This window comes from Drosophila hydei, unplaced genomic scaffold (assembly GCF_003285905.1).
Source record: "Drosophila hydei strain 15085-1641.00,03,60 unplaced genomic scaffold, DhydRS2 tig00008121-arrow-pilon, whole genome shotgun sequence".
NCBI lineage: Eukaryota > Metazoa > Arthropoda > Insecta > Diptera > Drosophilidae > Drosophila > Drosophila hydei.
The window spans coordinates 2,767,585-2,791,137 of NW_022045832.1; the positions used below are offsets into that span (position 1 = coordinate 2,767,585).

Below are 23,553 nucleotides of genomic sequence, written 5' to 3' on the forward strand. Positions count from 1 at the left end.
CAGCATCCGCATCTCAACGATAACGATGCGACGCGTCGCAATGGCTTCAATCATTGCGCGCAGCGCTCACTGCGGTTTGACAAACATTTTTCACTGGCTGCGCAACGGTAACTTTGGGACATCGGGACGTCGGGGACGTCGGGGACGTCGGGGACGTCGCGTCCTTCCACAACATATCTACCGTACACATGCAGACACGCACACACACCCCATCCGACGCTACGTGTATGTTTGATGAGTGTGCGAGAGTTTTATGGCTGTATTGGGAATGAGCCGTCCAGGCTGAAGCCAGCGAATAGCTCCAAGCAGGGGCTGGGCCATTGGGGCTACGGCAGAGTAAAGGCTGGGGTGATTGGGTTATGCTCTGATTTTAATTTTGAAATCATACAAGTGCAGCAGTGCAAAGTGATACATGCGGATTTATTTATTTATATACGTAAGTGCCCATTCATATATATATGTGTGTGTGTGCAGATACAAATGCGTTTGCTTGTATCCCTCACTCCCAGCCTCTATCTCTCTCTCTCTCCTCTATCTCTCGTTTTCTCGCTATGCATGTGTGCGCGCGATACGATAAAGCGACTTACAGGATTTGGATGATGGCTGAAGGCAATGCCGCTTCTGTTTGCAATTTGATAAGCTCTCTGGCATTATTTTTACGACATTTCTTTCTGACAAGCCGCTCGCCTGAAAGTATGCCATAAAAATATCAATGCTAAGTCAATGTGTAAATCAGTGAATCTTATTGTTTAAGCATTTTCCATTTTCCTCCTCTATTGCTGCTATTTGCTTTGCCAATGCTAACCACCTCTTCCAATAGCAACTTCGCCTGTCCATTCAATGCATTTCATCTGCAGCACTAAATCGTAAACTGCCACAAAATTGCTAAGTGTAAAAAAAAAAACAAAAAGTATACAAATCGGAATATCCTGTACTATTAGTTGCTATCGACGTTTTGTTCTTATTTTTGTTCAACTTTAATCCCATAATCTTTAATATCAAAATATGCTCTCTGTAAAAGTAGTTTAAGTTATTTTCATGGCACTTAAAAAGCTTTGCATATGCCAAATGCCACTGAGTATTTCAAGCTTAGATTAGTTTCATCAAATTAATACCTGAAAGAATTTTGAACCTGAATTTTATTGCTGATTATTGAGCTTCAGTTAAAGAAAGTTTTAGATGAAATAAATAGTCATAGCAAGCACAGAAAGCATATCAGATACCCTAAGGTGTCGATATTTTGATCAGCAGTCTGAGGTCTGTCCGTTTCCGCAAAATAAATACAGTTAACATTTACAATTAAATAGAAGTAATCTGGGATATTTTGAGAAATGAGTCTAGAAGAATACCAAAGTATCTCAATAATGGCAATCTGTTTTCCCTCCAGAATAAATAGTTGTAATTTGGATATAAATAAAAAGCAAATTTTAATTAACATGTCCCAAAAAATATAAAGCGATTTTTATTGCAATTCGATTAGGTTCGTACATAAATATATACACAGTATGTGTTACATGATCGATCAACTTTAGTAGTAGTTGTACTTTTACAAGCTAAGACTAAACAGAATATCGGATAGAGCGCTTTAACCATAGGACTAAACGTAATCAATGTGTCGAGATGCACTACAAACTAGAACTAAGCTAATCCGAAATTGAATTGTTACAAAGACGATATAAGAAGAGAAAAGTTAACCTCGATATACACATAGATGCTTTAAGAAATTCCATAGAAATTAGAAGAACATTAACTTCACCAGTCCGTAGAGCGCCCAAGCTGTTAACGAGTAGACGATGGCCAGTGTGCTATAGTGCAGAATCATCATGCTGCAAAATCGGACGGCATATAGAAAACGATATATATTGAAGAACCTATGCACTTACCGCTTAATGCGCCTAATGGATTCAGGTAGGTTGTTGGGATCATCCTTCACAACATACAAGCGCAGCCCATATAAGCTCACCCGGAATAGATTTGTCCAGTCCAAGTCTCGCATATCGAAGGCGAATATTCGCTTGTCTCGCTCATCTAGTTTATCCACCAGTCGCCGCACATTGTCATTATCGAAACGGAACTCATTTGAGCTGAAGAACTTGAGCACATTGCTGAATTTGTGTATCTTGCGATAGATTTTCATCATTCTAAAGGGAATAATAAGGCATTAGAAAATTAAATGCAAAGCAGAAAAGTTGCCACGTCACGTCTCACCTTGGTTTCTTGCCCATCAAAACCATAATTAAATCCATGAACATGGCGGGCAATGTGTGATATAAAAAGCAGAGTATATGATACTGCCACATGTGGGGCACGATGGTGAAGCACGGATACCAGATGGACTTTCGCATGGGTATATCGTTGACGTGCTTGAAACCCGTTTGCATATAGTTCCGCCAGGTGACCATGTTATCCGCGTCTGGCACATAGTTATATATCGGCGGTGTTTCGTATCTATTTCAAAAGACCTTTGAATACCACAATGTTGACACCGCATTGATGCTAGTTCACTTACGTATTTCGTGCCACATCCCAGGCACTGGCCAGCAAAGCATTCACACACAAGTCCACTGGCACGATGTGAGCTTTGTTGTCCATGTTTCCAGTAAAAACGCGCAACACGCCCGAGCCAATGCCCACGATGACGCCGCAGGGTCCATACATATTGTCAATCCAGCCAGTCACTGGCTCCCGATAGCTGGTAATCACTAAAATTCGAACAAAAGTCGCCATTGAAGCAGTGCAGCTGGCTTGATCCTTTGCCAAATTTCAACTTACCAATGCCCGGTCGAAATATGGTTACGGGCAACTTCTGTGCATCTTGCTGCACCACATTCTCTGCTAGCACTTTGGTGTAGGTATATGTATTCGGATATCCCTTTATAATCGTCGGCGTCAGCGTATTCAACGTATGCTCGTCCAGGCACTCAGTCAGCTTGAAGGCATTGTCGCCAGTCATTGTGCCGCTGTAGAACTTCTCCTGGATGTAGCGCAAATTGCAGTGAGCAAATGCGGTCGAGACATGCACGAGAGCCTAAGAAATGGAATTGTATTAATTAAACTAAATTACAACAATCAGCTTAGTCTAAGATCAGTCTAATAGTCTAAGATCATATGAGATGTCTTATCTCCGACTCTAGATCTAAACTAGATGATCTGTCTTTACTCAAACTAATCCCATTGAGCTCACCTTCAAGTTAACAATCTCTTTGGCCAGCTTGATTATCTCCTTTGTGCCGTGCACATTGATTGCAATTGCCATTTTGAGCTTCTCATCGAAGCGCACTGTGGCCGCACTGTGTAGCACGATGTTGACATTCTCCTTAATGGTCTCACGCTCGTTCGAGGAGATGCCCAGGCCAGGCAGCGAGCAATCACCGCTGATGATTGTGATCTGACAGCGATACTTTGGATTGATCTGTTTCATTTTGGCAAAGACCTAATTGAGGCAAAGCAAATGCGAGCGATTAATCGGAATTGCATATTAGACAAATCGGTGAGTTATCTATATTGGACAAATTATTTACCGGATCGTTGAACAAATCCTCAATGCGTGCATGGGCATCCTTGCCCTTTTTGGTGCGTATCAGCAAATATATTTGGGCCACCTCCGTAACGCGCAACAGTTTCTCAATAATAACTGCGTGCGAAATCAGTTCGAAAGTATTCAATTATTCAAGTCACGTTCGTGTTTGCGTTTGGGTTTGTGTTTGCCAACTTACTTTTGCCAAAGAAGCCGGTGCCGCCAGTGAGAAAGACGCCCTTATCCTTGTAAAACATTTGCATGGGCGACTCATCTGCAAAGATCAATGCAAACAGCCATTAAACAATTAGCCAATTTGATGCGCATCATTGTGCCACTCGTGGGCCTCCACTCCCAGCTCGCCATGCTCAATGCTTGTTTGCCACCCACTTGACGCGCGTCACGAATTTAAATGCGCGCCCCAAAAGCCACTTCAATTGCGCATAATTCACGCCGTCAGACACACACACACGCACACACAGCACGTACACAGTCACATAGAGAGTAACACCCAGTCGCACGTAAAGAGCGTTTGGCATGTGGCTGCATTTTGGCCATATGTCAAAATGGCAACAACAACACTCAAAGTTAACGCCAATGCTGACATTGTTGTCGGCTGCTGCTGCTGCTGCTGCTGCTGCTGCTGTGGCTGGCTGCCACTTGTGGGCCACTCATAAATATTTGCAAGTTAGCAGCTCGTCGAGCTATTCATCTATCGTACATATCGTACAATACACACATTTGTATGCACACACTCACACACACACACACGCATGCATGCATGAATGTAGATATAAATGTGTAGAGCGTGTAGGCACATTCCTGTGTCTTCAAGGTGCCCCTGCTGGTCTGGCCTAATTGCCAATCGACGACGTAAATCACTGTCACTGCATGGGTTATACAGGCTATGCACACACACTTAAACACATTGCCCACTCGATAATTGCATAATAAATGCAACATTGTTAAGGACTTAAACTGGCCCATTGGCTGCTTGGCTGCGGCGTCAAACATAACAAGCTCACTCACGCACACACGTACATTCATATTCATACAAATACTGACACTTAGTGGCGTTGACACCTATACACCGTATAGATGTATAAAATCCACCCCTAGCCCCATCTCAGGGCGCCTCCCGTTCAGCAGCAGCACCCCAGGGGTCGCACTCAACCAAAAGCACTTGGCGCGCTCACTCAAATGTTTTGTTTACCTATGCTAATTGGCTTAAATGCAACTCAAGCGCACTTCTCATCGCGCCAAGCCGAAACTGAGCCGCCGCCAAAGCCAAAATGCCTCCACCCTCCTCTGCTAGCCATCCAGCCACCATTGTTTATGAGCGCTTCGGAATTGAGCTCCAGACCCCAACGCGTGGCCTCACTTGGAGTGCGGCATGCGGCATGCGGCATGCGGCAAGCGGCGTGCGCATTTAAAGCTTTTGAGCGCTTTGGGGCATTTGTTCAGCGACAACGCCAGCACCAACAACACCAACAGCAACAACAACAGCATTGCCACTTTGAGTGAATTGTCAACAATTGTGTTGGCTCTTTGGATTTGCGCGCCACCGTTGTCGACGTCGCTGTTGCTGTTATTATTGCTGCTGCTGTTGTTGTTGTTACTGTTGCTCGTTGTCTCTGGCAGACAAAAAGTCTGTCACATAATTTGTCAATTTCAACAATTTTGTTTACCACCCCCGCACACACCATGCAGTCTCCGGAAGACAAACGCAATTCTTCATGAATGCTTATTGTTTTTAAGAAACACAGAACGAACTGCTTGCTTGTTTGCTTTGTGTTTGTATACATTATGTATTTACAAAGTAATTTCGTATATTCACTTTTTGCGGCCATGTCTGAATCTGACTCTGACGCTGACACTGACTCGGACAGCGACACTGACACTGACACTGGCACTGACACTGACCCTGAGCCTGACCGTGGCAATGCCCTTTAGACTCAACCGGTCACTCACCCTTTGTGCCAGTAATAAGCTGACAATGATCGTCCAATGATTTCGTAAATCCATTCCTCAGGTTCATTAATTTTGCCTCGTCCATGTTAGCCAGACTAGGAGTTTGCCAGGCTGCAAAACAAAAATTGAATTTAATTCAATTTTATTTAAAATGTAAATTTGGGAAATTTGCGGCAAAAGAAAGAATATATATTTAGCTGCAGTTTATTTAAAAAAATTCAAAGCAAAATAATTGACAAATTAATTTTAATTACTTTTAATACGATTTAAATGTCAAACAATCTGATTATGCCATTTTTAGAATATTTATAAATTCAACTAATGTATGAAGAGACTAAATATATAAGTATCAATAGAGAATTGTGGACTTGCATGCTGCACTCTTTTTCTGCGTAAAAGCTTGTACTAATCCTTCACAGTGTAAGCCCTTAAAAGCTTTTTAGTTATATTTAACATAAACATATTTGAAAATAATATTTATTTTAGGGAATATATTTAAAATTATTTAATCAAAGTTTATAATATTAAATGCTACCTTTGCATGTGAGTAAAATTCATATGCAGCTTCTTCTTGTTAAGTTCTCTAAATGATTTAAGTTGTAAAATAACTTTGAAAGCTAGCAAATTACGAACTAGTAATATCTTTAGATTTCAGTACTCTGCAGAGTAAAAGCAATTAAGAATTCATGTTCTCAATACTGCAAGCTCCAAATATAATATAGCAAATATAACTTTTACCGTTTGGCCACGCCTTCAGAGAGCATTACCAATCGATAGAGGGAGTCAAAAATAACGTAACGTAAATTTTAAGACAGGATATATCGAAACATAACACGCTCCGAATACGCCGTCAAAATTTTGTTGTTTCTAATTTTTAAAATGTAATAAAATATAGATTTTTGTGGTTTACCATGCCCATTCAGTGTCTATATATTTTTAGATGCCTATTGTACTCATGATAATATATTCTAAATTTTATTTATCTAAATACTCTAAAAAAATGCTCTAACAACTTGTCTTAAAGAAAACCCCTTTCTGCTGGTCTAATGAGCTATATAAATGCATATAGACTCTGAAGCTTCTTTATTTTATCCTTAATCGAGAGGTATACAATATGTATTTTCAAATATTTGGTTTTTTATTATATTACCCGATTTCTTCAGTGATATAAATTCCGGCTTGGAATAGTTTTGCATTTGAACAATTTGATGTTGCGCCATTTTTGTGCTCAAAGGTTGAAATCCTTTAAAGCAATTAATTAGTTCTGAAGTGTCCCTCCAATTAGGAAATGTTTCAATTGAAATGGCAAACTGTGTTGAGGCAATTACAAGACCGACGGCGGTCTCTATGCGACTGTTTCGTGGCGACTAAAAATCAAATATAAGTGAATTTCATTACAAATTTAATTAAAACTTTACTCTGTCTTCTTGTGCTCGACAAAAATGCCACAAGAGTATCGCTACACTAAAAATTTATAATGAAGTGCCAGACGCACCTGTTGACAGAGGGCGACAAAAATAAAATTAAAAAAAAAAACAGAAACCAAAACGAAAACCAAACCCAACTCGGGTACAGTTTTAATAAAATTCATATTAAGCGGCAAAGTGAAAGGCAAAAAGAAAGTGGATATCCTCTATGCAAAGGCAAGTACTGAGTGCGTTGTTCTTGGATTCTTTAATTAATGGTCAATCCGAAGTAAAGCCATTGAACGCTTTAGATATACAAAACTTTTTATTGAAATTACGGGAATAGAAATAAATTAGAATATACATATCGCAGAACTATTTCTAGATAATCATATTCAATGGAAGGCATAAATAATACATAAAAAAAGCTGCCTTAAAAGTGAGATTGGTTTACGAATCGATTTATAGAATAGAATTAGAATATACTCCATTTATCATCTCTCTATATGGTCTTTACTCAATATAAATGAAAATGCAACAAGTTCTATTTACTTCGTTGACATAGTAAATAAGGCATTATTCTGTGCAAAAGAAACCCTTTGAAAGAGTAATGCGAAACACATTTCGCTTAACTTTAGTAACCTAGAATAAGTCTATATGTTTAGTATAGACTACGACTATATCTCAGTGATAAATAATAATATGTTCATAATTTAATAGATCAATTTATCGAGCAGAGCAATTTAAATATACTCAATAAAACAAGTTGTGTAAAAAACCAGACTTGATTTTTCTATATTTGTTTCAGCTTGAGATTGAGCACGGGAAATTCTTTTGTTATAAATTAATTATTGGCTACTGAAATAAGAAATGGCTAACTGCTAATCAACTCAACCAATAATTATTCTTATGTTTATATTTATATTATAATTCACTTTTAAATCTATGATACGACAAAAATAAAAATAATAAACATAGTCTAAAATCTTTTTGCCAATTCATCTACATCGATTAAATATTTTCCAAAACTTTATATATCTATATGTATGAAAATATTTCGAAATATTGCTGAATATGCTTTAAGTTATTCTATGGTTTTTTGTCTGGAGTAAGATGACCACAAAAAGCTGTTCATTGTAACTTATTGGTAAAAAGCTGGCAAATCAATTGAGGCTCATATTAAATTATCATTGCTTCAAGTCAAGATCAAGTCGAAATAGTCAATTGAAATTTTTAATATTAAATTTGTTCAGTAATAAGAATAACAATAAATTAATGCTTCATCCCTAATAGTCTAGCTTACAGCTATATTGCCTAAAAAAAAACCAGTATGTTTAACTAATAAGAAATTAACTAATAAATAAATAAATAATAAAATTAACTAATAAGTGGTAAACTTAGTCCCTTTAAGAAATTTAATTACTTCAATTAAAAAGAAATCCTTTATAGAATTATTTTGCACCAAAGGAACTTACCTTAAATAATTTTATAAGTATCTGAAATTTATTTCAATCAGAAACATGGGAATATATTTATGTATGCACAACATTTTAGAACCCTTCAAAATGTATTAAAAATAAATAAAAATATTAGAAATAAATTTTTTTATTCACTGACATACAAAATGAGGCAAACAATTATTGATTGATACTGGGATTATCAGTCCCATATTTGGCTATGAACATGTTATGGACACATCGTCTTGGGCTTTTCCTTAATGGAACGGCACACAATTGAAACTGATCAATCATTTTACTTCATGCGTAACATTGATGCTAATTATATTTGCAAAATAATAATAATAACAACCAATTACATTGCTACTGTGCGTAGCCGACTTCCTAATACCCGCTCAAGGCACAAAAATAATTAAAATCATGCCTAAATCTATATTTTCCACTCAGGCACGACTGCAATTTGACTTTGTCTACCTTGACTTGTGCTACATAATTGAAGAAAATTCAGATTTATCGTAAACATAGTAGCTCTATTCAAAACTTTTTAATATTAGACTAATCTCGAGTATTTAGAGAATATTTCAAAACTTATTGAATTGAGATTATTTAATGCTAATATACTCAAAAGTCTCTTCAAAGCTAACATATTTTTATTTAGAATGCATATTAAGTTTTAATTAAATACTTCTGTTTCTAATAGATTTTTGTATGCATATTTTCCACTGCTGTTTGGTCGCGCTGAGCGAATAATTAGACAATCAAGTTGAAAAACCAGCCAAACAGAAACAATGCACGGACAGCTGGGTAGCTAGGCAGCTAGGCAGCTGGGCAGCTGGGCAGCTACTCTGAAGTCTTGAATAAAATTTAATTGAAGTGCTCATGTCGATGACGCTGTGGAATTTCAATTGCGCACAAATTAAAAGCCAAAAAGTCATCACCCAAAAGCAAAGCAAAAACAACAACAGCAGCAACTAGAAAAAGTATAATGACAATTACTAATAATGAAAATTACAAATTCGATGACAACGAAATGATTTAATTACTTGATTATCGACGACTAGCTGACAAGTTCAATGAAAATCTGTATGTAAACTGTATGTAAATGGCGAGCGTGTAACAATGGCAGCGTTGCCAGACTCGTGCAATAAATGTAAAGAAACGCGATTCGCTGCACACCAGACAATGCAATCTAAAGTGTGGGCCGGAGCAACGGGGACGATATGATACTGGACATTAAATAATTTGAGTGTCGAAGCCGCGCACAATTAACCCATATTTGCAATGGAAACCAGCCAACAAGCCACCCAGCCAGCCAGCCAGCCAGCCAGCCAGCCAGCCAACCAACCAGTCAGTCAGTCAGCCAAGTAGCATGTTGAATTTCACACCAATTGAGGGAATTTTCACCCGCTTGGCTCGGCGCTCACTCAATCGTATGAATGACGAAAGCACTGGAAGGTGAGGGGACATCGCATAGGCAGGTGGATGCCTGGGCAGCTTGCCAACCTGACTAGCTGACTGACTAACGGGCTAACTGACTCACTGACTCGCTGACTGACTGACTGGCTGGCTTGAATGGCTGGCAATGTCGGCCAAAAAGCCACAGCAACTGATTGCACCACACCGGCAACCACAACGCCACCAACGCCAACATCAAAATTGGAGAACGCACTGCACGAATTCTCGGCTACTTCAGCTATGATCGGGGCTTGATGGTGTCAGGGGCAGTTTGTATCTAGGGGTTGGGGTGGTTTTTGTATGCGAATTTATACATTGTTTAACTATAGGCCACAGCTGCAGGCACTGCCTGCGCCTTTCTATTGTTGTTGTTGTTAACTGTTTTTTGTTGACGTTGTTGTTGTCGTCGTTGCCTGCGTCTGCTGCTGCTGCCGCTGCCGCTGTTGCTGTCGCTGTTGCCTGTTGTCGGCGATGCACATCGAAGCGCGGCTAATTGAAACATTTGGCACAGTGTGTTAAAACTATGCAAATAAATTTCCAATCATAAATATTTATTCAACATGCATAACAATCTGCTCGATATTTATTTTTCTCTGATTTGTTTATTCTTAAAGAAATTTAGCGCGTTAAATGCTATGGCTTTTAATAATATTTAGATTTTTTTAAAATTATTTTGCTCCATGTTTACATCAAACAAAATATATTTTGATCAATTTTTAAAATAAATAAAATGCATTCAATATCTGAAAATTTGATTGTTCATTATTTTTATTATATTTTATATGAATTTTATTTTATTATTATTACTATTCATTATTTAGCGTTCACATTTTCAATTCTATTTACTTATTCGTTTTATAAAAATTATAAATTTCTGTATTTTATTATTCATTACTTTGATTTTATTATATATATATTTAAATTTATTGCTATTATTTATTATGTCATAACTAATTTTTTATACTTTTTTTATTAAAAATATTACATTATTTTTTATTTTTTTATGTTTTATTATCTTATTATAATTTTTAATAATTTCTTATTTTTTTAATTTATTTTGGTATGTTATTATATTTACTATGTTATTAATATTTATAATTGTGATACTAAAACATTTGTAATTAAAATTCAGTTATTAATTCAGTTTCCAATTGAATTGCTGCCTATGTATAATAATAACATAATTAGCATTATGGTAAATTTCCCATAATTGCAATTACACTTATTTATTTTATTGCAAGCATAATGTAAGCATGCAATATTATTAAATTATAAATATAAAGATTGAATATTAATTAAAGTTAATTTAAAGTTTCACTAAAAGTGGTTGACTTGACAGATTAGATTAATATGAAGCCAAAATTTTAGCTCAACTGTAAGCCTGATCTTGTCAGCTAGTTTTTAATCTATTATTAATACTTCAACTACCAAGAGCCCTTACTAATCTGGACTGCTTCTAGATCCAACACACATCGACACCGTGACCAATTCTTTTATATGCTTTTGTGGATTCTATAATTTCTGCCACGACTTTCAATGACTGGAATTACCACAGACCTTGTGCGACACTGTTGAAAACTCTTATCCCAGGGTTTTAATGCTTATGGCACTTTTGATACAGATACTTGGTTGTGGTCCTCGTACTTTAGCGCTTGTTTACCGCCGATGCTGTGGCAACAGCAAAACTCCAAACAATGGCCCAAAACAAAAGACAAAAGTATGAACCGCAACAATAACAGCAACAGCAACAACAACAACAACAATGGGAATAACTGAAAGCAATGCAACAAACATTGCAACGTCAACGACTGCGCCTCGCATATTTCAATGAACCCAAATGCGAATCGAAGAGGCAGCTCCTTGCTGCCCCGTAAACACCGTTTACCCCCACAGCCACATGCCTCTTACAAGGCCCGCATTTGCGAGGCTCATTCGCTTTGAATTTTATTTAATGCTTTTGTAATAAAGTGTAAAATGGTGAAAAAGTGCAAACAAGGGCTTTGGGAGCGGCGGTGAGGCAGTGGGCAAAGAGCAGTGAGCAGTGAGCAGTGAGCAGTGAGCAGTAAGCAGTGCACAGGGAAGCCCCATTGCATAATATCAACAACATCATCATCAAACGCAACAACAAACAACAACTACAAGCAACAAGAACAAGGCAACAGCAATAAGAACGACGGCAGCAGCAGTGGCCACATTAAAAGAAGAAGAAATAATTAACAGCAACAGTTTGAAAGTCCATAAAGCGAAAATGGTTGTCGTTGCCATCAGCAGCGCAAAGCCTTCCGCTGCGTCCGTCCGTCCGCCCCTAGCCTCCAATGCATACTTCATCCCTCATTGGCTCCACCGCATGTGGCATGGCCATACAACTTCCGACTTCCGACTTCCAACTGGCTGACCGGTCGCATCGGCCAACAGCTACAACAGCAGCTGTATAGCCGGACTACGGTAGATTGTTTGTTGTTCTGTATCCTGAAAGTGGGATTGGGATTGGCGTATGGATTGGGTGGCTTTGGTACTGAGTCCGTGCCGTGCCGTGCCGCCCAAAGTAGAGTAAGGACACAGGCTAAAGTCAGTGAGAAAAATATTCGTTAAATCTATTAAAAGATAATTACGTGAAGACAAATGAACGGTAGGTTGGGCTTGGGACCGAGAGCCAGGGACCGGGACCGGGACCGGGTCTGAAGCTGTTATCTCTGCGGTTGTCTGCGGTGCACACAGACATATGTACGCTGTTATTATTTGAGTTCGTTGATACGATAACGCTAATGGATATGGATATTGATTATAGTTTTTTTGCTGCTTACTGAAGCTGTCTGCCCGTGCTGCCACTCCCCACTGCCCGGATAATGATCATTTTGATTATATTGATGCGTCATTTTATGAGCCGCAATGGTATTGAAATTGAGTGGCTTGTGACAGCTTCTAGTTTATGGCGACCCATTAATGGTCCAGGCTTGAAACAACATATTCATGGTGGTCCCTCGCGCAAGGGAATCTCAATTATTAGCAGCTCTAATATGTCTATGTGTGTCTGGGGGCTGCTGCTGCTGCATGTGTGAGTGTGTGTGTGCGTGTGTGTGCTTAGCTTTAATTAATACAGCCAAATACGTATGCGTATACGTAATTATTTGTAGAGACTATGATATTGACTTTGCTCATTTGACGCACATAAACATTTCAATTAGAATGCGCATAAAGTGTGGTGGGAAAACTTTTTGAAAATCTTTAAACAAAATAAGTTAATAAAGACGTATGCTTAAACAAATTATTAAGTAAATACATTGAACAAATAGCACAATAGTTAAGTGTCGTCGAATGTGATAATGTTTATCACTAATTGCGAGAAACATCTTTAGCCACGTCGTTAGCAACGAGGTGTGAAAGGTTGGGGTCAGCTGACAACCGTGAGACCTTCTCAGCTACAATTTATGTAGAAAGTGTGTATGAATTATTTGGATTGCATAAGCAGAATGCACTCAAATCGAACTGTGAAAGTTCTTGTCATGCTAATTAGTTTAGCTAAGCTAGTTATGGGGGCACGTGTGAAAGCTTGTATATGCCGTTTATTATCCAATTAAGAGTTTCATGCAAAGCAGACAAAACATTTTCAATTACAATGCTACGTGTCTATCGCACTCTGGTTATTCCCAATGCCAACTTAAAGCTCTTATCAGCTTTGCATCTGTCGAGCTAAAGCCAAAGTGTTGCGCATGCGTAAAGCGTTGAAGGGCCTGCAACGGTGGCGGGGTGGACTCAAGCTAATGACCGTTGGCGTCAACGTCACATGGTTGATATGCCTCATTGATGCCATTGCGGTTGCGGTGACTGCCACACCTCTCTCGCTCTCTGCCCGCACACGCATATGAAGATACATGTGTTGTGCGCACCTGAGTGTAACCAAATTGTTGTTGCTGGCTAACTGACTATGTTCGCATTGCTATTGCTGGTAATGGGCCTGGCCATAACATTTATCTATTAGTTAGACAAATATTCATAAATATGGCCAAGCTTTCGCATTACCACATGCTCCATAGCAATGATATCAAAATACTCACATAGCTGTCAAACGTAGTGATTGAGGCAAAGCCTGACACGTTTAGCCTGTAATACCTAATTATGAAACTGTTCAATGATAACTAAGCGACAATTGGAATAAGACATTAAGTATACGCGGCATTGCACAATCAATATGCACGTATTACATTGTAATCAATTGCATTCAATCTGTGTGTGTGTTTTTTAACCAGCTTACGCTGGTGCAACTATAAAAGCAATTTAATTATTGCTCATTATATCATTTGAATTATATGCCATGTTCATTTCGCAACGCAATTAATTTCTTATAATTTAATTTCGCTTTAATCAATTCCGCGACGCTTGAGCTGATTCAATTTTTTTTGTGATTTGTGCGAACATTTTCTAAATCAAATTCAATTGTTTCGTTGCGCCATTATTACACCAATTAATTTATTGCTAATATTTCAACATTGAAAAAAGCCCACGCAAAAAAAGAGAGAATCACAAAAAAAATCCACATAAGTCGCATACTGAAATTTTAATTACATAATTCGCGCATTATCAATGACAGCGCCAAAAAAAAAAAAAAAAAAAAACACAAGTACATACACACACTATAATTTAAATAACGGCAACAACAAACACGAGACCTTACAAAATCTATTTGCAACAATAACATGCAATAAACATGGCCCGTTAGACTCGTAATTTATATTAATTAATAGGTTTTTTAGCGCCATTATTTGCAGCCAAAAATCAATGCACGAATGACCAATAGGAAAGAGAACCAAAATAACAAATAAAAAATATGCAAATAAACAAATAAATAATAAATAAATAAATAAATAATACATAAATAAATATCGAGTCGCTCTTAACCTGAAGCAATTTGATTTGCAGCGCATTTATTATTATTTCTACTTTTTTGTCGTGCTGCGCTGCTAATATTTGTTTTGTTAATATTTATTCACGAATAAATATACATAATTTAATAAAATCTACACTTGACTTGTTGTTGCTGCTGTTTTTTTTTATTTTTTGAATTTTATTAATCTTTATTCGTTGATTTGTACTGTGGACGCCACTGACTTTCCGCAGTTAACTATATTTTGCTTTAATTTACATAAACATAAATACTAAATGAAGGCAATGGATAATGGCAAGCAAATGAGAAAATTGTATTGCAATACCAGAAGCTGCAAATATTTAATAACAAATTTTAATTACCTTTGCGATCTGCATAGTTGTAGTTATAGTATTTTTAATAAAACATACTTTTGGATGGAAAGGGGAGAAGCATACTCAATCCAAAATATACAGAATCTTTATAGTTAATACAGAAGCCTACGCAATAAATGTGAAGTCTCCAGTATTTACGGTATTCAAGCTACGTTTTAAAAACGAAGACAAATTAACGATTTTTATTGATAATAAAAGAATAAAGTGAGTTATCGAAAAAATAATAATACATTTTCAATTTCCAAGTCTCCTAGATCGACTTCGCAATATATATTTTTCCACATGGATACTCAGAGTTTACGAAAAACTAAATAAATCTCTCATTGAAAGAAACTTTTTTAATGAAAATATTTTAATTTATGATATTTAATGTAAAGTGTAAAAGAGTAAAAATATATCAATTAAATTAGTTGTTAAGGGCAGAAATAAAAAGATGTTTTCAATTTACCTCATTACAAAGAACATGAGAAACAGAATTAAAAGCAAATTATATATCTAGTTACTGTAATAATCATTAACGTTCTTTAAACTTTAAGCGCATGTTGTCGTTGACCCGTGAACTGTTTTACGACCTTTTTTTTTTAATTTTTCTTATTGTTTTGCATTTTTCGAATTACATGCAATGCGGGTTAAGACACAGGCTATGTAATTAGCAGAGGTCAAAGATGAAATATTACAGTAAAGTTGTGGTAGACGTCTTAAACATTAATTATATATAAACAATTTTAGAGTTCTAGCTGAGAACGGCTATTAGGAATTATTCACGATTGTATTTAAAATTTAAAAAATTGGTAAATATTACGCCTTTCATCACTTTCAATTGCATCATCTATACAGATAGTCCCACCTCACAATTCTTGAGAATTCCAAATTAAAATGGAGAGGTTTTATAGCTTAAAATTACTATCAAGATGTATGCATATAACAATATTGGTCCTAATGTAAGAGCTGACAAGCAGAAACCTATATAAGCACTTTTTGTTTAGTAGAAAGTTTTAGAAAGTAAAAAAAGATGAGATATTACATTCCCAGAGTTCAGCCAAATGCTTAGTGAGCAATAATCTGATTAACTCCGATACAGTAACATTCTGATTGTGCTAAAAGCATGTTATGCGATGCATCCTTTTTAATAAGTACTAATTCCTTTAAATCCTGAATTCCCATTTTATTATTAAAACCCTGCTAGCTGAACAATATAAACTGTGGCTCGCCCGCTTGCTAGACAAACAGTGGGAAGCCTTCCGCCCACTAGAAAGCTGAAAATTTCATGTTGCTGCTACTGAAAAGAGAAAAATTAACTCTAATTTTGTATTAAATTATTTTTAACAAAGTTTATTGCATTAAAGATCATTCATGCCATCCTGAGCGAGCATTTAATGATTACGGTATGGATGACTTCTAATGCAACAAAATTATATCTTGTTTAGCAAAAACGTTGAAAAGTAGCGCGATACATAATACCTTTATATATATAGTAATAATATATATATATACATATATACATACATTTCTATGTTCGGGTATGCGATGCGTATTATTTAACCACTTTGTTGTATCCTCTTACACTAGTCATGTTTGTCTTATCTGTCTTACTAATTAGTATAACATAGCAAAATCTTTTCAATTTCAGTCAAGCGCCTAAAATGTAGCCATCTACTTAGTTTTCAATTTTTTTTAGTGTAATGCAAAACCAGAAACGAACCAACAGCCGTTACAATATAGAAACGTACGTAAATATATATATATATATATATATATACATATATACATAAGTGTGGGGAGGTGTGAAGGTGCATGAATAGCTGAAGAAATCACGTCATAAACGTGGCGAGCACGAATTATTTACAAAGCAAGCGAAAGCCCAAAAGAGGTCCCAATAAAATAACAATAAACTATGTCACACTTTGCTGGATAGCCTGGAGGTAAGTGTGTGTATGTGTGTGTGTTGGTGTGTGCGGCAAACCATAAAAACACAACAACAACAGCAAGAACAACAACAAGAAGCCGCAAAAGCAAGAGCATAAACAATTGTATTACAAATGCGACTACAAATGCATAAAGCAGCAGCGCCTACAAAAGCAACAACAACAAATAACAAAAAGCTCCTCTAGACGATTATTTATTGTTAACGATTAATATTTGCTATTGTTGCTTTTGTTGTTGTGGATGATGTTTCTGTTAGTGTTGTTGTCGTTGTCGCTACTCAAAGTGCTCAGATTTCAAAACTGGCAGCTATAAGTACGATACGACTAGTTATGTGTGGGTGTGTGTGTGTGTGTGTGTGTGTGTGTGTGTGCGTGTGCGTGTGCGTGTGTACGTGCGAACGTTTGAGTGCGAATGCCAGATTGCAAGCTACGGGGGTCGATTGTAGCGTGAGCGTATGGAGGAGCTCTTGGGGTTGCCTACACATCAATTGAGCCCGATTGCCGGCTCAAGTGTCAGCAGCGACGCACGGATGAAAAGACTGCTGGGTGTGGCATGAACACAGTGGGTGTGTGGGGGCAGGGCTGACATTTGGGTATTTTGCGTGCTATGCCAACGCCTGGATAAATAGATGAGCTACCTCTGCAGCAACAAAACTGGCCGACTTGACTTTACTAGAGCACACCCGGGCTGCCACGGCGTGGCATGGCATGGCATGGCATGAACTGGCCGTAAGGCGCAAATGTTACAGATTGTTTTCCCACACGTTGCCGCATTGCGTTTCGTCATCGTCAACTGTGCGGCATGTTTGACAGCAATGAGGGCTTGACACGTACAAAGGCTTTTGTTTGGCCAAAGTGTTCTCCTCCTCATTGTTTTTGTTGTTGCTGCTCATCTGGCCGTTTATCTTGCCATTGTGCATGTTATTTAGTGTTCACTGTTGTTGCTCTCGCACTCGAATCAATGCTGGCATTTTCTGCAGACGCATCTCTCCGTGGCTTTATCAATCCACGTCGAGTGCTTGTTCTGTGTGGCTGTGTTGACAAGATTTTTTTCGAAATTCATTTGCTACGCTCGCTTAAAGGGCAATTTGTTGCTGTTACGCCCAATTCATTGAGAGTACCACCCAATCTGGGCCGGCGTTCGTCAACAACTGATCAAACAACCAATCTGGCAACAACCCCATCGGCTGTATGAACGACCGACTGACCCAGACAAAGTAGCACAAAGATGTTTTACTGCCAGACTTTGTTGTTGTTACAATTTGCTCATTATTTTTTATCACTAGTACATCACCGCATAGCCACACCCGCCCATCGAGAGACAGCCCCACCATTCAGCCAGGCAATAATAGCCTTTGGCCCCAAAGGAAATTGTTGCCCCTTTTTATATGTATATATATATATATATATATATTTTGGCTGTTTGTTGGCAGTCTCATCTCTTGTATTTTTTATAGATGTTTCACTGATTTTTCCATTGTTAATTCCAATGATTGCGTTGCTTCTGCAGCGCACCCTCAAAGCCAACAACGAACTGCAAATAGACCAGATTCAGCCAGCAAGAGCCAACAACAGTTGCTGGAGTTCGAATTTTGGCGTGTGGCATGTTTTGTGGCTAGAAGCATTTTGCTGCTACGAACATATAATTATACATTTGTGCATCCGGATACTTGATACGAAATATGAACAGACTAAGCTGGATATGGGACTCATATGCATTCGGTCAGCCGGTTGGGCGCTTGGGCGGTTGCCTGGTTGGCTGACCGGTAACTGGATTTATGTTGCTCATTTTTATGCGGCCCACAAATTGCATGCAATTTATTTTGCTTGTTGCAAATCAAAAATTTCCATAAAATCAAATGCTTGGCACAATGTTTGCGCAGCGCAAAAGAACATATATACATATTTATATATATACATATATATATATATATACAAACATATGCACATATATTTAATGCAGCATAAAAGTTATTACTTCATCCATTTTGAAATGCAAATACATTTATTTGTGGCCTTTTGATTTCATCATTTGTTTATATCTTTTCAAAATCGAGCAGCATATTAAATAAATTAGAATGTTGCGTTCGAGCAAATAACATTAATCTTCAGTTACGCCATACTTGTCGTATCTCTTCCCATACAAATACTTTCCTGTTGAAATTGTGAATTCAATAATGCCCAATTGATTGTTGTTCGTAAACAATTTTCTTCATGTTCATAAATATTTCGATATGCAAATGGAATATTATTCGAAATTAAATTTGACTTTATTTCCATCAAATCTATAGACGAAACTGCCTCAGCTACTTTGGCCACGTGTAGCGTAATTGAATATCAATTGGCTGCAACAGCAAAAGTAGAAGATGCACAAAAATAATAACAATTCACATTGTAGTTTACAATTCAGATTCAGTTTTATAGGACCTGTAAAATATGAATCATAGAGGAAGGCCATAACTATTTCAGTGGCCAATTATGTAACAGGTAGAGAGAGATATTCTAGACGACGGCTTGTCCAATCGACTGTCTTTCCTTCTATATGAACTGTCTGAATAACTGAAAGGAAATCTAACATATATATACAACTTAATATTCTTGATAAAAATATGAAACCATGAATCTCTTCTGCTTCTTCAATATTTTTATTTTTCTATAACAACCGCTTGGCTTAGGGTATTTCCCTCGTTGTGCACTCCCGACTCAAACATTCTGATTTCCACTTGATTTCTTCAAGTTATATTTTTTAATAAATACTAAAATAAAATCCAAATAAGTGCTTATCCCTAGCAGTAGCTTTAACTCAAACAAAACTCGCACACACACACAAGCACGAGAGCAAGTCAAAATAGAAAATGCTTTGCGTATTTGCATAAGAAAACGAAGTTGAACCGAAATCAATGATTGCTCAAGCAATACTTGTGAGAACTACAAATGCCACGCCTCCTGCTTCAATGCAGCCGCCCACCCGGCTGCCCGGCTGCTCTGCTGCCGCCTCTAGCTAGACATATACATATATATATATATATATATATATATATATAGTGAAACACTGGTAGCTGCTGTGCTGTAAGTTGTTATCGGGGAATGGGTTTGGGGCATGCCGCTTTCATATTATTACTTTATGGTTGCCTCCAGTTATGCATACTATAACCATAAATATGCCCCAGCAGAGGGCATGCCAGCCAAGTCATGTGGGCGTCCAGCGACAGCAGCAACAAAAGCATGTGAATCATATTTTGTGCTTGTATTAATACATCCCCATATTTATACTATAGCTCAAAACAATAAATAGTAAAAGCTGGATTATGATTAAATCGATTTCATGGTGCCTTTGCGATACTTTCATGCTTGCGGGATGGGCCAAACGCTCGTCTTGCTTGTAATCCTGCGAATACATGGCTATATATATACATAAGTATAGGTATGTGTGTGTGTGTATTTATATGTGTGTGTGTGGCCATTGGTTGCTTCCCTTTGACTGCAATTCGCCCAAAGACAGGCACCGCCCACGCACGTTTATCGATTTCACTTGCAACAAAATATAAAAAACAATAACTGCAAAGTGCAAACAAAACGGCGTAAGAAACCATAAAAAATAACTGAATCGTTTGTGGAAGGGCAGCCTGGAGTTCAGGCTGTTGGTTAAAGGGCGCATCTATATATTTATATATATGCATATACATTCATAAATGCAAAACAAAAATGTATGTGCGTACATACAAAACACTTTGTGCGCAAAATAAATATAAGAACGCAACATTCAGGCTTCATAAATGAATTGCTTGGTCGCCGCCAAGCCATTGGCCATTGCCCATTGGCCGTAGCCCCCACCGCGCCCAATGCCCCCATCAGTTGAGTAAGGGACCAGACAAATTGAATGATTGAATCCAATCGCATGCAAATGCGATTGAAGTGCTGCAACAACTTCCGCTCCCGCCCCCTGTTACTCTCTCTCTCTCTCTGGAGCTTTGTAGATGTCCACTTAGCTTTTGACAGATTTTCATTTGAAATTGTATATTGAAAAAACGGAGACTTTAATATGCTCGGAATTCGTTCGTTTGGGGTTCGCAGCAGTTTTCGTCGAAAGAAGTCGAGAGAACCACAATTAGCACTAAGCTTGTTGACATAATTGTTTGCTCAAGTCATCCGAAAATCAGGTATCTATTATATATTTATACATTTGCCATCTCATCTGGCCATGTATTTATATTAATGTCGCTGCTTATTTACTCAACTGTTTAAATAGCCAACACTCACGTTCATTTCAGACATGGCCATTAACCAAGCGGTGAATGCCATCAACTCACTTTATTTTTGATTTTAATACAGACGGATGTCCTTCTCTTGCTTCTGAACCCACTTACTTTTCCACGGAACGCTCTTTGATTTTGTGATTTAGCAGCGAACTATTTTATATATATATATGTATGCAATACGTATTCCTTTATTTAACTTTTTTCTCACTTTTGTTTTCATTTTATTTTCCACACTTTTACCCCAGAGCACTTTGCATTGCGATATGATCTGTGTGTTATCCGCCGCAGCGGTTTCATTTCCATTTATATACACTACTCCAGAGAGTAGTTTAACTACTCGATAAATATTCACATTATAGAAAAAAAATTTAATATAATTAGTTTTATCTGTTCAAGTCACAAACAACACTTAATGTGACAGATTTGTGAGGAAAAACCCTCTGACATATATATTAAAAAATATTTAAAAAAAAAAAACTTTTTATTATATTAAAAAAGTTAAATAAGAATATTATATATTTTAAAATTATGTTTTACTTTTATTTATTTTTTATCAAGTTTAAATATATTTTTAAAAGATTTTAAAAAATTTTGAGATTTAAATTAGAAAATAAAGTAATTTCTTACATTTAAATTAAAGAACCTTTAACTTTTTATTGGGTCTCCGAGGTGTTTGAAGTGTTTCTTGTATTGTATTATTGTGGCTTTTCTCTTTGGTTTGATGTACTTCTGCCAAAGGCATTCACTGCATATAATAACTTAAACCGTTATACCAATCAGCTTTGGCTTACCACATATAAAAACAAATTGCTCAATGTCTAATAGAGTAAGGAAAAATTGCTCTACTAGTTGAAAAAAAACCTTGAACCGGTATAAAAATACATTATAAATAAATTATACGCGCTTATGCAAATTTCGATTTAAAGTAAATGTAACTGCACTTAAGATAAACAGCATTAAATACGAGTGTGGAGAACTTATCAGACAATGATCAAATCTATTAATATATACAACGGATCTGAATATGCTCTGAACTCAGAATTGATTTATTAAATTAATTGAAATAGAGGCCAGTTGCTAAGCGCGCTGCGAAAGTAGCCCACAAATTATATCACGTATATTGACGAAAATGCTGAAACGGAAGATTTTGAAACTGGGACTGGGCCGCGATTGGTAAGCGAAGCACAGGAAGAAAACTCGCGCACACGCTTCAACATCACAGCGCTGCGCAATGCATAACAAAATTTGTATAAAACCAAAAACAAAAAACAACAACAACAACAAACAAACAAATTAATGGAAAGCCCAATCGCAACACGTTTTGGGGAACCGTTAAGAATCACCTATGTACGCACCATGACCGCTTGTTATGGGCATCTCACTCTGGTCAACACAACAACTTTAAATAGTGTGTGTGTGTGTGTGTGTGTGAGTATGTGTATGTGTATGTGGGTGTATGTGCATGTCTGTGTTCGGGCGTCAATGGAAGGGCTTGAGATTTAGTGGGCAGTTTATTTTTTTATTTTTCTCTTTTGTGGTGAGAACCCCGTGCAAGCACCACTCCTAGCAAACAACTTTTATTTTCACATATATCTGTTAGATACCACGTACAACTGTGTACGTGTGTTGTCGTGCGTTTTGATATTTTAAACAAATATTTAAAACAAATTACCAAAGCGCAAAGAAGCACGCAAACGTATATAAAAAGCTAAGGGAGGCGAACGAGCCAAGCAATGTACAGTGGCTGGGATCCAAGATGATATATCGAGTATATTTGAAAATTTAATATAAAATTAGTAAGGTTGTTCTTCAAAAATAAATTAAAATTGAGATGCATTTAGCTAATATTGTTTAGATTATATCAGTCAATAAAATAAATATATTTTCTAATCATTTTCTGTCTCTTTCCACCAAAAGCAACAGACAAATTACTTAGATCAGCTACTTGTTCTACAAGTCTAGTCAAAGGCACTCCTATTTCTGATCTGAGACCATCCAATTACCATGAATTGTTGTCAGTTGTATTAGGAATTCATATTTGCAAATAGCTCTCAAATTGTGTTCTCTAGCTGAAAGCAAAATATGATTCAATTAGAATTTGTGTTCATTCGATTTCCTTTAGATTTGATGTTCAGATTTGTTCTCAAGTCTAGGCAAACACATTTTATTTCATTTGAGAACTTAATTGGCTTAAGCTTTAAAGCAATATTTGCTTTATTATGCCAGATACTTTGTTGTTTGTGCCCACTGTGCGCTTGGCATTGCTTTGATTTATTTACGAGCTGAAAGTTGGTAGTCACTATGGTG

At 37.1% G+C, this 23,553-nt stretch overlaps 1 protein-coding gene across 1 annotated transcript in view; it reads right to left on the reverse strand.

Moving 5' to 3' along the window:
* Positions 1-1,443: 1,443 nt before the first annotated feature.
* LOC111602731 (fatty acyl-CoA reductase wat) overlaps positions 1,444-23,553 on the reverse strand; it is a 29,299-nt gene continuing 7,189 nt past the window's right edge. Inside the window, exons 3-11 of the mRNA XM_023319981.2 lie at positions 5,489-5,599; positions 3,717-3,791; positions 3,522-3,634; positions 3,185-3,433; positions 2,773-3,028; positions 2,510-2,702; positions 2,209-2,448; positions 1,884-2,141; positions 1,444-1,826 (exon numbers count right to left, since the gene is read on the reverse strand). Of these exons, the coding sequence (XP_023175749.2) occupies positions 1,736-1,826; positions 1,884-2,141; positions 2,209-2,448; positions 2,510-2,702; positions 2,773-3,028; positions 3,185-3,433; positions 3,522-3,634; positions 3,717-3,791; positions 5,489-5,573 (1,560 nt within the window). The 5' untranslated portion in view covers positions 5,574-5,599 and the 3' untranslated portion in view covers positions 1,444-1,735. The remainder of the gene's footprint in view (positions 1,827-1,883; positions 2,142-2,208; positions 2,449-2,509; positions 2,703-2,772; positions 3,029-3,184; positions 3,434-3,521; positions 3,635-3,716; positions 3,792-5,488; positions 5,600-23,553) is intronic.